At 55.5% G+C, this 13,529-nt stretch overlaps 1 protein-coding gene across 10 annotated transcripts; it reads right to left on the bottom strand.

The window, feature by feature from the left end:
- Window positions 1-3,205: 3,205 nt before the first annotated feature.
- On the bottom strand, window positions 3,206-11,236 carry PDZK1IP1 (PDZK1 interacting protein 1). 10 transcript variants are annotated; one of them, XM_080655469.1, is made up of 7 exons: window positions 11,158-11,236; window positions 9,465-9,623; window positions 9,030-9,095; window positions 8,652-8,816; window positions 6,392-6,500; window positions 4,201-4,296; window positions 3,207-3,646 (listed from the first exon to the last, which is right to left on the bottom strand). In XM_080655469.1, the coding sequence occupies exons 4-7, from the start codon at window positions 8,716-8,718 to the stop codon at window positions 3,574-3,576; spliced, it is 345 nt and encodes a 114-aa protein (XP_080511595.1). In that variant the 5' UTR covers window positions 8,719-8,816; window positions 9,030-9,095; window positions 9,465-9,623; window positions 11,158-11,236; the 3' UTR covers window positions 3,207-3,573. The 10 variants fall into 10 exon arrangements, with proteins under 10 accessions (XP_080511594.1, XP_080511593.1, XP_080511588.1 ...); XM_080655460.1 differs by having other exon boundaries at window positions 8,652-8,830; window positions 11,158-11,229; XM_080655468.1 differs by lacking the exon at window positions 9,030-9,095 and having other exon boundaries at window positions 3,206-3,646; window positions 9,465-9,528.
- Between the last annotated feature and the right edge of the window lie 2,293 nt (window positions 11,237-13,529).

Here is a 13,529-nt window from a genome sequence, read left to right as displayed (position 1 = left end):
CCACAAGCAGTGAGGACCACAGCTGGAATCTGAACCCGAGTCTGCAAGACTCTCAAGCTCAAAGACTTCGCCACTGTGTGTACTTCCAAGGACTGAAAACTGGAAGGAGGGGGGCGGGAGGGGGGGTCCAGGCTCCTGGTCAGATCTGGAGGGGAGGCAGGTGCTTCCTGCCCTGGTCCCAGAACAAGTCTGACAGCTCCAGCCATCTGACTCACCTGTGAGGTGGGTCTAAGGGGACAGGGCAGAGTGTGTGTGACTTGGGTCACATCACCTCCCAGTAACATTCTGCACCCCACACCTCACCTCTACCCTGGGCCAGAGGATACTGCCCAGCAGTAGTCCAGATCTGAGGCTCCTGGAAGCACAATAAGCAAGTAGTACTTCTGCTCATTATACCCTGAGCATAAGTGAAGTAATCTTGAAAATCATCTCGATGGCCTGGCACTCATATATAACAGGTGACACTCAAGATAGAACTCCAGGCTGGAAGTTCCTCTTGGAGTCTAACTGAAGTAAGCTGTGCTGCAATCTGCCTTAGATATGCAGTCCCTGGGTGGAGCCTTCAGTGCCTGAATTTGGGTGTAATCTACTATGTAACCCTGTGAAATTCACACGTGTTAGTTAGGGGAAGAAAAAGAAAGGTGCAAGTCCTATTCCAGGAAGTAGGAGGAGCAAGAATAAGAGAGAGCTTGCTGGTCCTAGAGCTAGGGTGTGGGCAATTTGAGCGTTCTGTCTGGAGAGTACCTGGAGGGGTGGGGTGGGGGGGGGGGAATGATGCGGCACAAAGAAGGGAGACTCCAATGAGGGGACTTTCCCCTCCACGGGTCACATCAGGGCAGCATGGGCATAGGCGGCGGGTGGGGTTGGGGAGGGGAGCAATGGGGAGAACCAGCTGGAAATAAAGGATGAATGGGAGGGGGACGGTGAGCGCTGAGCTCAGGTGGAGGGAGCAAGGGAGACCGGGCCGAGGCAAGGAGATAAAGATAAGAACAAAGGCCAAGAGACGCACCCAGAAAGAGACAGAAACAGTGATGGAGATCGGAGGTCGATAAAGGCTGGGAGAGCCGATCTGGGTGGAGAGGTCCTAAATGGGGAGAAAAGAGTGGGAAGGAAGCGGGAAGGCGTAAAGGAGCACCGGCCTTTTGGGGTTTCCTGCGCGCCCACCCCACCGCTCCGCGGTCTCGGGCCCGCCCCCTCATCTGTCACTCCGGAGCTTGGAATCCCCTCCCCCCCCCCCCCCCCCAGGGCCGGAGCGCAGAGAGCACCTCCCGCTCTGTCCCAGCCCACGGGCTCCCTCCCCAGCCCCGTGAGCGCCGCCCCCTCGGGACGGACTGTGCCGCCCGGATAGATGGTGGGGGGCCCAGCTGGTACGTTATCAGCCTCCTCCAGGAGCAAGCCTGAGCCGCTCAGCGGCTGCCTGTCTGAGATTAGGCCCCCGGAGGGTCATTAAGCGCCGCCCTGGCCCGAGCCCAGACTCCTTTCCCTCCCTCATCTGGCCAGTCGGGCAGGTGGGAACTAGCGATAACGATTGGGGGCTCCAGCAGTTCTGGGGCCGGCAGCCCCTTGCCCCCTGCCCCCTGTGAGGGCAGGAACAAGGCGGGGGGGGGGGGGGGCGTGTAGAAAGGTCAGTGCCAGCCCAGCACCTGCAAGGACCCCCAGAGTTCCCACCATCCTGGTCCTGCCAGCATGGGGAGGGGCTGAGGAGGCCCAGGAATCTGGGCAGGGCCCTGCGAGCCCATTCAACCTGGTAAAATCGAACAGGTGAGAGGCGCAGGCTTCACTTGCTGCAGGGAGACACAGGAGTGGTGGCTCTGCCTTTGGGCCCTAGCAGGCCTGGGGAGGACCAGACTCAAACCCACCCCACCCTCGGGACACCTTGGGGGCAGCAGTGACAGGGAATGTAGCTTCATGCAAGGAGAATCCGATCCAGGCAGCCAAAGGTCCAGACCTGAGGCTGGAGAGGAAGAAGAGGTATTCTGCCCACTAGGAACCTCCCTCTCTCCAGTCCCCGAGCTCTGCCCTCTGGTCTAATCAAGGAAGACTTCCTAGAGGAAGACCAACCTTGTTTGGGCCAAGAAAAAAAGGAATATGCAGAGTTGAAACTAGCAGAGGTGGGTGAGAAGGTATCCGCCCAGGTGGTGGCTGCTTGAAGTACAATTCACAAGCAGTATGTCTGCTCATGATACTCTGAGCATGAGGGAAGTGATGTTGAAAATCATCTTAATCATCACTTGAGCAAAAGCCTAGAGGGGGGATCACAAGAGCTACAGCCACAATTCACTGCGCTGAAGCTCAGAGAGGAGAGGAGATTTGCCCAAGTCCACACAGCAGAGAAAGGGTAAGCCTGGGGCAAAGACCCTGCGTCCTTCTGTCGGGTTCCTCCCATTGCTGCAGGCTGCAAACCCCAGTGAGGAGAGAAGGGAGAATCCGGATTTCAGATGGGTCTCCCAGGGCATTTGAGTGAAGCCTTAGAACAGCAGAGGAATGGCTATAACGCTGAAGGGAAGACGCTGTGACAGGTTGGAACAGTTGGCAGAGGGAGATCTTGGGGACAAGTGGTCTGCCTCCTACCTTGCAGCCCCACTCCTCTGCATCTGGGGGGGTGCTCCCGGGTGAGTCTGACTCAGATTGTCACCCCAGACAGAGAGACAGAGGCTGTTCCCAAAAGAATGACAGTCACAGAAGTGAGGGGCCTCCAAGGTCAGCCAGCGGCTCTAAGCCATGCCTCTTCTCTCTCCTTCCTGCTTCACTCTCACCAGGAGTCTGACTCCACCCCCTCACCCCCACCCCAGGACTGGTTCTGTGGTGAGACTGGCCAAACCAGCCACAGAAGGGAAGCTGAGTTCAGAGAGGGCAGTGACTCTCCCAAAGTCACACAGCAAGTTGGTGGAGCAGCGGGCTCTCAAATCTGGGCTTCCTAAGTCCCCAATCCAAGACTCTTTCCTGGTGCTTCCCATGCAGGAAGCCCACCCAGAGAGGCTTGTGGAGTGGGGTGGAGCTGAATGGGTGAGAGATAAGTGAACCCACCACAATGCCAGGCAGCATGGAAGCCAGTGGGAGGGGTTAGTGCTGCCTGGAATAAGGGTGGAGTGGTGAGCTCCCTGGCCCCATGGGGCCTCCCAGAGAGGGCTTCCTGGGTAACCCTTGTCCAAAGCCACCTGGAGAGCAGCTTTGGTGCTGATTGTCATGATGCAGAACGCAAGGTAGGTGCTGCCTGGGGGGGCCCTAGGAGCCTCAGAAGTACAAAAAGTCTTTATTCACAGAAATAAGGCCATTTCCACAGTGAGGGGAGGAAATGTAGGCAGGATGGGAGGTGCTAAGCTGACTGTCTCCTTCAGAAGGGTCTCCTGAATTGAATTGAGTGGGAGACTCCCCCCCGCAGGAGACCTCAGAATCACAGTGGAGCCCCAACCCAGGCACAGTCTGAGTTCCGAAGTTGGCCAGAATGATTCAAGGGAGGGTGGGGTGGGGTGTGGTTGGAGAAGTCAGCCTGTTACTGTAGATTCCTGCTCAGAGGCATGGCATTGATTACAGGCGCCCAAGATCAGCGCTGGGGGCCACCGGCAAGTGGAGTCACATGGGGGTGCTTCGGACCTTGCCCTCCTCCTCCGGGACATTCTCATAGGCATTCTCATGCTCATCGGACCTGAACGAGGGTAACAGGGATCATTACACCTTCCCTCCCATCGCCTTCTCCCTGCCCCATCCTGCACTTGTGAGAACAATATCTTTCAGAGTAGACTTTTGAATCCCAGAAGGGGTTCCCCTGACCACATCTGGTCTTGTGCACCTGACACTGGAGGTCCCTCATTACCACCTCCCTGAACCCCCTCCACTGAGCCCCTCCACACAGGCACCACTGAGCCCCCTAATGAGGCCATCTCCCCACTGAGCTCTCTTCCCACACAGAGGCCCCCCACTCCTCTCTTTAGAGTCCCTTTCCCTAGTTAAGCCCCTTTTCCCCACTGCATCTTCCTGAGCCCCAATCCACTTACTGAACCCCTTCCCCCACCAAGTCCCTATCCCCTTCCTGGGTCCTGTCCCCATGGACCTGCGGTTCTCATCAAGCCCCCGTCGCTCACCAGTTCCCTCGCTGTGCCCTCTCTCCTCACTGAACCCTTCCCCACAGGAGTCCCATCCTCCCCTCAGGCTGTGGCAGAAGCATCTGGTCCTGATGGCCCAGCCCCTGGAGCACCTCACCTGAAGCTGGCCGCCATCGAGGAGTACTTTCCTTCCATTCCTGCCAAGATCCCATCTTCCTTGTTGCCAACGGTCACGACCATGTTCGCGGGCTCCCTGGGGACAGGATTCATCCGTAGAGCTCTCTGGATCCCCTCCCTTCTCATACCCCCTTCTCCCCATGTCCAGTAAGGCCTTGTCTGGGCTCTGGTTCTCACAAGTCCAAGGGCAGAGGCTGCTGCCCTCCCCTGCGAGGCCCCTGGCCGCACCTGATTCTGGCCCCACTCCATGGACCCTCACACCTTTCTGCCTGCTCCACAGTGGGAGCCTCAGGTCCCAGCCCAAGACTGGCAGCCTCCCTCTCTTCTGGCTCAGCTCAGCCCCAGGACTCGGGGTCTGCTCAAGATGTCCACACACTTTCCCAGGCAGCAGGAGCATCATGGTCACCAGCCACTGAAGACAGAGCTGGGGTCAGTGGAGAAAGGGCAAAGCTCCTGGCCCCTTATTAAAGACTAGAGGCCCGGTGCATGAAATTCATGCACTGGGGTGGGGGCGGGGGGAAATCCATCAGCCTGACCTGTGCCCTCTCACAGTCTGGGAGCCCTCGGGGGATGTCCGACTGATGGCTTAGGCCCACTCCCCTAAGCCAGCAGTCGGACATCCTTAGCACTACTGCACAGATAGGAGAGGCTCCCGCCACCACCTCTGTGCTCAATAGCCATGAGCCCGGCTTCTGGCTCAGCGGTGCTCCCCCTGTGGCAGTGCACTGACCACCAGGAGGCAGCTCCTGCGTTGAGTGTCTGCCCCCTGGTGGTCAGTGCGCATCATAGCGACCTGTTGTTCCACCGTTTGGTCGATTTGCATATTAGCCTTTTATTATATAGGATTAAACCCCCTGAGTGTGGCCTCTGTCCCACCTCCCCAGAAACAGCTTTCCAGAGGGCCCCAGGGAGCCTTACTGCTGCTCATCTTCCCTTGGACATCCTACAGGCTGCTCAGACTTACTGTGTCCCAAATTAAACTCAGCAAGTGCCCCAGTTCTGCTTTTGTGTTCTGTGTCTCAGGAGTGGTCCTGTCAGAAGCCTAAATGTTTCCCTGTCCTTCCTCCCTCTTGCCTGCTGCTGTCTCCATCCCTCATCTCCCAGGGGGTCTGACTCCTAGGCAGCAGACAATCTAGACCTGTCGCCTCTCTGCATCCCCTTGTCACCTCCATCATCCAGACTCTCTCCTGACCTCATGCCCAGCCTCCACATTGCTCTCCTTGCACATGGCCACTGTGGGGCAACCAGAACCACTTGCAAACTTGCACTAGATCCCCACCGCACTAGGGAGAAGCCCACGGTTCAGTGCATTGCTGTGCAGGGGTCTGCTTGGCCTGGGCCCGCGCCTTCGTCACCGGCCTATCTTGGACCTCTCCATCCCTCTCTCCACCCATGCGATGTTGTGTTTCTCAGTGGGCCATGCAGGGCTACTGCTTGCACCATGGCCCCAGGCCATATGGGTGAGAGCTGGGGCAGCTGCAGCCTTGCCCCGGGGTTGGCAAATGCCCAGAGGGCCGGATTTCAGCTGAGCCCCTCTACCTCGGTGCCCTGCCCCTAACTCAGGACCCCAGGGCACTCTTCCCTGACTCCAGTCTCCATTCCAGGCCACCCTATCCTGAGATTGGCTTTAGGGTAAAGGTGCAGTGGAGACCTTCTTGGACCACCCCTGCTCCCCAGACGGGTCAGGCCTGCACCGCACTCTGCTCTCCCCTTAGTGGCAGTACTTGCACCTCTGCCGGCTACTTTCAAATCTGCCTCCCCTGCCAGTGGGGAGCCTGCAAGCACAGGGGGTGTCTGTCCCACTGCCCCTCTGTACCCCCATGTGTGGCACAGCAGCTGACCCCAGGAAGGACAGAGCCTTCCTTTCCACAGGTTTCACAGCCCCCATCGTGGGCCGGGCGACTGTCCCAACTATACAGATAGAATCGATGAGACTTGGAGAAGAGGAGCCATTTCCCAACCCTCCCAGTGAGTGAACACAGAGCAGTGGGGCCTCACAGGCAGGTCTGGGAGCCAGTGAGCTGGTGCTGTAGCCCAAGACGTCGAGCCTCAGTGTCCCTTTTACACCATGCGAGGACTGGACGCAGAGTTTCTGCTGGACCAGTAGCCATGGTCCTGGGGACACCCTGCCTGTGGTGGCCCAGCCCCCAGGGTCCCCAGGAAGCACTCACGGCTCTTCTTGGCACCAGAAGTGGTTGACAGCAAAGGCGATTGCAACGAGGACCAGGAACACGGCCATGGCAATCAGGCCCTGCATCCAGGGCTGCAGGTTCCCCAGGCCTGGAGGAGGGAGGTGGGGGGTGCTACAGTGATCTGGCCACAGTGGGGCTGTGAGAACAGAGCAGGGGGAAGGGCCTCCCACCCCAAGGGCTGGGGCCTGTGCTAGATGTCATCAGCCAGCTACCAGGGCCAGAGGAGACATTCTGGGTGGCAGGGGTGGGAAGGAGGACCCATCTGACACTCCACTGAGCTGAAGAAAGGAGTGGAGGTTTGGAGGAAGGAAGACAGTAGTTCAAAGGAGGAATGAGATGCTGAGGACAGAACAGGCTTCATAATATTGTGTCTGAGATCCAGGCGGCTCAGAGCTCCCTCATCATGGGTCACCTGCAGGGCCCCATAGGGAGTGTCTGGGCCACAGGGACCAAAGGGCAGCCCCCTGCACAGCCGGCCTAGGCCTGCCAGCCAGGGGTGGCAACCCTCCTCCCTGGCTCCCAGCAGGCTGGGCAGCCCAGCGCTGACAGACCGGGCTGGCATCTGGAAGATCCTGTTCTGTAGCAGGAGGGTTCCTAGTGCTGGGTGGGGCATGGGAATAAGAAATAGGCTTGCTGCTCAGCTATGGGTGCCCAGGTGCCCAGAGAGAGGGGTGGGACAAAACGTGAGACAGAGGGGCTCTCCTCTGGGTCTTGGGGGCCAGGAAGGAAGCTTCAAAACCTGACCCCTTTCAGCTCCTCCAGCCACGTGCTCAGGGGGTGAGGCCCCATCCATGCACATCTCTGCCTTTTGACCCTTAAGGGTTATGTTTAACCCTTGACACCACCTCTAACCCTCAAGGTTTCTCAGAAGTCTCTGTTCTCAGCCTCTGGCAGCCCCAAAGGACTCTTAACTTCCTGGGCTTCACTCTGCTCCATGAGCCTGAGGAGCTTGGCCCCACAGAGGACATGCATGCAGCAGCAAGTAGAAGTCTCAGGAGGGGACAGAGGCTAGCAGGTGGCTTCAGATGGTCCTGCCTCCAGCCCAAACACCAGCATCCTAGTGCCATCATCTATTTAGAGGTGCCAGGCTGGGCATCAAAAATATCACTCTGACTCACTCTCACTCAAAAGTCCTTCCTTGAGTCTACCCTACAGCCTCCTGCAGGAGTGAAGGCCCTGCCTCTTCTCAGCTCCCTCTGAGCCGGCAGGTATTGGGAAGGAGGCGGGGTTTTGGAACTCTCTGGCCTATGGCCAGGTCAGATCTTGCTTCTCTCCTTGGGTAACAGAGGATTCACAGTGTGGTTACCCTGAGTTCCATACTTGCCAAAAAGCAATGTTTTGGACTCATTGTTTCCCTAAGAAGCAATGGTTTAGACACATTGTTTCCTCAGGTTAGTGGCTGCTCAAGGATTGGGAGTTAGGGCTCAAGCCCTGGGGGGCCTCTCCTTGCTTCCTCTGAACAAGGCAGCCAACTCCCTCCAGACACATCATGTGGCTCTGGGGTGAGAGGCAGAGCAAGGGGAAGAGCCTGGGGTAGGAGAGAAGAGTCCAGATTTAGGCTGCAGAAGTAGCCTCACAGTGCAGGGCAGACACCAGATCTTGGGGTGTGGTACCTCACTGGTGCCAAGCTCTTCCACGCCCCTGACACGGCAGCCACAGTGGTAGGTAGGCAGGGCGGCTTTATTGTCCTCATATTATTCATGAGAAAGCTGAGTCTCAGAGAGGGGTAGTGATTTGCTCAAGGCCACACAGCAAGACAGAGGCAGAGCTGGACAAAGAACTCAGGTACGTGGTGGGGGCCACACTGGAGCACTAACCCCTACCAAAGCCCAGGAAACTAAAATGAGGATTTATGCCAAAGCCATGGGCACAAGTGACAGTTCGGCCCCTCCCCTGGCACAAGTGACTCAGCCCAAACCCTGCTCTCAGGACCCAGCTATCTCTAGGGACATTCCTGCTCCTAGAGCTTTTGTCTCAACTCCTCTCCCCAATCCTAGACCAAACATTTCCCTGTTGCTTGCACTTCTCACTCATGGAAAAGAGTCTCAGGCAGAAATCTGGCTCCAAGTTCTCGGCCTTTGGAGGTTCCTCCACGACTCCAGTCTCTGCTCCCCTGTCCGAGCTGCAGGTGTCAAGGGTGGTGACAGAGGCCAGAAGACACCCCTCATTCACACCTGGGTACCAGCACCCAGCCCAGCCCTCTGCACCACAGCCACCCGGCGGCCAGTCCTATGCTCACCTTGTTGACAGCTGGCGGGTGGCACTGCGGAGAGCAGGCCCAGAATGAGCAGGCTGAGAGCTGACATGGCTGCAGGCAGCTCCCGGGACTCCCCTGGGCTGCTGGAATCTGTGAGGTCTGTGGGTGTGTGCTGAGATCAGCCAGAGCGTAGCTCGCAATCTGGCCCTGGAGGAGAGGAGCTGGTAAGGAAGAAGGCAAAGTGGGAGGAGGAGGGAAGGGCAGAGAAACTGCCCTCCCTCCCATGGTAATGAGCTGTCAGGCCTGCCTCCCTGGAGGGTGCCCAGCCCACTGGAGCTGGCATGTGAGGTCACCTTTCAGAGTCTGGCTAAGGAAGTGAGTCTACGGACCAGGGGAATGTGGGGAGAGTCGGGATCTCACCTCCAAGCCCAAGGCCTCCCCACAGTTTTTACATCAGCTTCCCCTTCCTGGCAGAGAGGCTGGTCTCTGGGAAGAGAGTGACACATTATTGCTTCTGCCCTGAATGAGCCCATTGGGTAGGGCCCCTCAGAAGGCAGACAGGAGGATTAAGAAATTTGCTGGTTGGCTGGGGGAGAGTGAGGTAAACCCCAGAGGCCAGGGAAATGTCAAAGCTACCCCTCCCGCAGAGCCTGATCTATTTCCTGTTCTCCTCTCACCTGTCCCTACTCAGCCAAGACCCAGTCCTGGGACACAGTCCTGACTCACTGTCCTGGCTTCTGTCCATCTATGCCTGGTGCTGCACAGTAGCTCTCTAAATCCACCCTCTCCCATGGGGGTCACGACAGAGGGCCTAAGGTTCCCAGGCCCCAGCCTTCTCTATCCAGCCCCGCTGACCTGGCTCAGTTCAGCTCTTCCTCTTGGCCCCAGATGTGGCTCCTGGGATCTGGGTGGAGCTTCCCTGGAACAAGATCTGGGCTTGGTCAGAAGTGTCTCCGCATACCTCTGGCCCACTTCCACCCATCACAGGAAGACGAGTGGGGGATCACAGCTGGGCTGTGGAGGGCAAGGGAAGGACACCCTCAGGTGTCAAGGTCCAATATGGGGCTCTGAACCACTGGGCCTCAACCCTCAAAATCACATGGAGTTCATTAGGCCCCAGCTCAGGAACTGAGAATGACCCAAGTGCCTGTCGAGGCCTGGGGCCAAGGTTACGCTGGGTCTCCTTGTCCCCCAAGCCCCGGGAGTACAGGATGCCAGAGATGCTGAGAATGCAGTTCCATAGACACCAAGAAAGAAGGAGCCAGCAGACAGGGGCAAATTCTCAAAGGTGGGGGGGTCCCCAGAAGCCAGAGCATGAGTTAGAAACCCCTCCACAGCTACCCTGGCCAGAAGCCACCAGACTGCTGCTCATAGGACCTCCTGGGCAGGTCCTTTCTCCTGCAGGACAGGTCTTCTAGGGCCAACACTCAGACTTTACGCCTCATCCCTGCTTCCCCTATGTGCATGGGTGTGGGTGTGCACATGGCAGTGCAGTGGGCCCATTTCCATTCAAAGATGGGGTGTCTCAAAGTGATCCAGGGAGGCTTGGCTTACAGTCCAGTGGCCCCTCCATACATGGATATCCTGTTCTGCCTCCCTATCCCAGTTTGGTGTCCTCAGAATCTTCTGGCACAAAGTTTGTCTAGAGTCGACACCATGCATGTTAATGAACAGCCACAGGTTCACTGACTGGAATGCAAGGAATGGGGTTGCATTTAACAAACATCCACAATGCCTTCTTCGAGGGTTTTAAGCAGGGGAGTCCGGTCAGGTTTGCATTTGAAAACACCTCTGGACAGAGAGTGGAGAATGAAAGGGGAATGCAAAGATTGGAGAAAGAGAGAACAGGGGAGGCTGTACAAGAGCCACACAACAGGGCTGTGGCCTGCACCAGGGAGTGGCAATAGGAATAGATCTGAGCCCTCTTTATGAGGGGCCGTGGCTGCTAAAACATGGTGACTAGCTGGGAGTGGGTGGGAAACAAGGAGGAGCTGAGGGTGACTCCTGGTTTCTGGCTTGGGTCGCTGGTGAAAGGTGGTGCCCAGGACAAGGCAGAGCAAGCTTCGGGACGTGGGGAGGAATGATGAGCTACAGGCTTAGAAGTATTGTGCTCATGGTGCCTGTTGGCCCTCCAGAGGGAAAGGTCCAGAAGGCAATCAGATCCCAGGAATACAGAGCTAGATCCAGGAGCCTTCTGTGGTACAGCATGGGTAACTGAAACATGGGAGTGCCAGTCTCCCAGGCTATGTGTGTGTGTGTGTGAGAGAGAGAGAGAGAGAGAGAGAGAGAGAGAGAGAGAGAGAGAAGCAGGGGTAAGGAGGGAAGCAGTGAAAGGCCAGGACACATAAGGGTCTTTCATGAAAGAGGAGTCAGGATGGAGCAGGAGGAGGAAACCCCAGAAGAAGGGGTGTCCCAGAAACTCAGAAAGGAGAATCCAAGACCACGTGGATAGGAAAGTCGCTGCTGTGAGCCCCCTCCAGCCAGTGACTCACAAGAGCAGCCCAGCCTCTCCCATCAGTCCCCAAGTCCCAGGTCCTGCCTCCCTTACCTGAGCAGCACCCCCACTTCCCTAAAAAACCTGGGGAAGTACAAGGATTCCCTGGGCCATGCTTTTGGGGCTGGAGAGTGGGATAAGCAGGAAGGACATCAGGTGACCAACAGGAGGAAAACACACCTCCCAGGTCAAAGTCCCAAGCTTTAGAGCAAAACAAGTTGTTCCGGAAAGGGGAGTGTGGGTGGACACTGGCTTTGAGGCTGGTCCCTGCTCTCTGGGTGTCCTCATACAACTGAGGGGGGTCATCTCCCCATCTGTATGGACACAGCCCTGGGTCCCCATGGCAACAGGTTGGGCCCCTAGTGGTCTGGCTTAGAGCCAAAATCTGGACTCAGACCTCAGCAGCCCCATAGGGCTGGACCCTGTGTCCTCATCTCTGAACTGCTGCTCCATCAATGCTCAGTTCCTTCCTCCTGTTCCCAGCCCAGTTCCGCCATCCTGAATCATGAGGCTCTCTTAGGCCCTCCATGTAGCTTATCCTTGTGTGCTTACCCTTCAGAAAAGCCCAAGTGGGCCTAGACTTCCCCCAGTCACCTTTCTGCCCCACCTCATCCTGCCTGACATTCCAGTTGTTGCCAGCAGGTGGCAGAGTCCAGCTCCATCCCACACTGGTTGTAGCAAGAGAAAGCAGGATAGTGCATTCAAGAAAGGTGTTGAGAGCACAAAAATAAAAGCTTTTTTTTTTTTTTTTTTGCTCATTTGTATAATATTTTGTCTCATTAATGTCTTTGCTGCAAGCCTAAGAGCACCTGGAGACTTTGCTTTATTCATTCAAAGAGATCCTGCTTAAACTCCTCAAGGGCTTCCAATGGCTCTAAAGATAATATGCAAACTCCTTACCCTGGGCTTGAAGACCCCACAACCTGCCCTTACCCTCCTCTCCAGCCTCATCTGGCCCCCATGCCTCCTGTCAGTCCTAACAGTAGCCCAGCGGTCTCCTGCATCAGGCCTCTCCATACTTGCTCTTCCCTCTGCCTGCACCCATCTTCCCATCCCATTTGCCAGCCAGATGCTAGCAGATCCTTCAAGTCTTGCTTAAATATTACTTTCACCAAGAGGCTTTCTTTCACTGTTCCTCTCCCCCATCTGCAGTTACTTCTTCTGTGAGTCCTCCCTGCTCATCTCTGTACAGCCATTATCACAAATTGCAATTACATATTGATGTCCGTGTTTCCTCACTTGTCTGTCTCCCCAGGTACAGAGCACCATGCCTGAGCACACACCCAGAAAATACTTTATGAAAGTAAGTCTCAGTATATTCAGTACCCACCTCTAGCCTGACAGTGAGTGGAAGCTCGGAGAATGATTGAGTAAATAAAGCATTTTAGCGCTAGTTGGATGCTTCTTTTTCTATATCCTCTAGCTGTGGGGACAGAGCCTAGGTCTGATTCATCTCTGTATGTCGTCATAGCTCAGAGACGTTGAAGCTATCCAGTCCAGAGTGAGAGTGAGCTCCCCATTCCTAGAGGTGTGCAAGCAGAAGCAAAGAGCCAGGTCATGCAAGAGGAGCATCTGCATAAGGGGTCTGGCCCTTCCTGTGCTATGCTACACATTTCATTGTATGCATTTTATTTTTTTAAATAAATCTTTATTGTTCAGATTATTACAGATGTTCCTCTTTTTCACCCCATAGCTCCCTTCCACCTGATTCCACCCCCCCACCCCATGCCCTTACCCCCCGCCACTGTCCTCATCCATAGGTGTAAGATTTTTGTCCAATCTCTTCCCGCACCCCTCACACCCCCTTCCCCCAAAAAATTGTCAGTCCTCTCCCTTTCTATGCCCCTGATTCTATTATATTCACCGGTTTATTCTGTTCATCAGATTTTTTATTCACTTGATTTTTAGATTCACTTGTTGATAGATATGTATTTGTTGTCACTTTGTTGTTTATAATTTTTATCTTTACCTTTTTCTTCTTCTTCCTCTTCTTAAAGAATACCCTTCAGCATTTCATATAATCCTGGCTTGGTGATGATGAACTCCTTTAGCTTTTTCTTGTCTGTGAAGCTCTTTATCTGACCTTCAATTCTAAATGATAGCTTTGCTGGGTAGAGTAATCTTGGTTGTAGGTTCTTGCTATTCATCACTTTGAATATTTCTTGCCCCTCCCTTCTGGCCTGCATAGTTTCTGTTGAGAAATCAGCTGACAGTCGTATGGGTACTCCCTTGTAGGTAACTAACTGTTTTTCTCTTGCTGCTTTCAAGATTCTCTCTTTTGTCTTTTGCTCTTGGCATTTTAATTATGATGTGTCTTGGTGTGGTCCTCTTTGGATTCCTTTTGTTTGGGGTCCTCTGTGCTTCCTGGACTTGTAAGTCTATTTCTTTCACCAGGTAGGGCAAGTTTTCTGTCATTATTTCTTCAA

This window comes from Plecotus auritus (genome assembly GCF_963455305.1).
Source record: "Plecotus auritus genome assembly, chromosome: 2".
In the NCBI taxonomy this organism is placed as follows: Eukaryota; Metazoa; Chordata; class Mammalia; order Chiroptera; family Vespertilionidae; genus Plecotus; species Plecotus auritus.
This window is presented reverse-complemented; position numbering and strand designations above follow the sequence as displayed.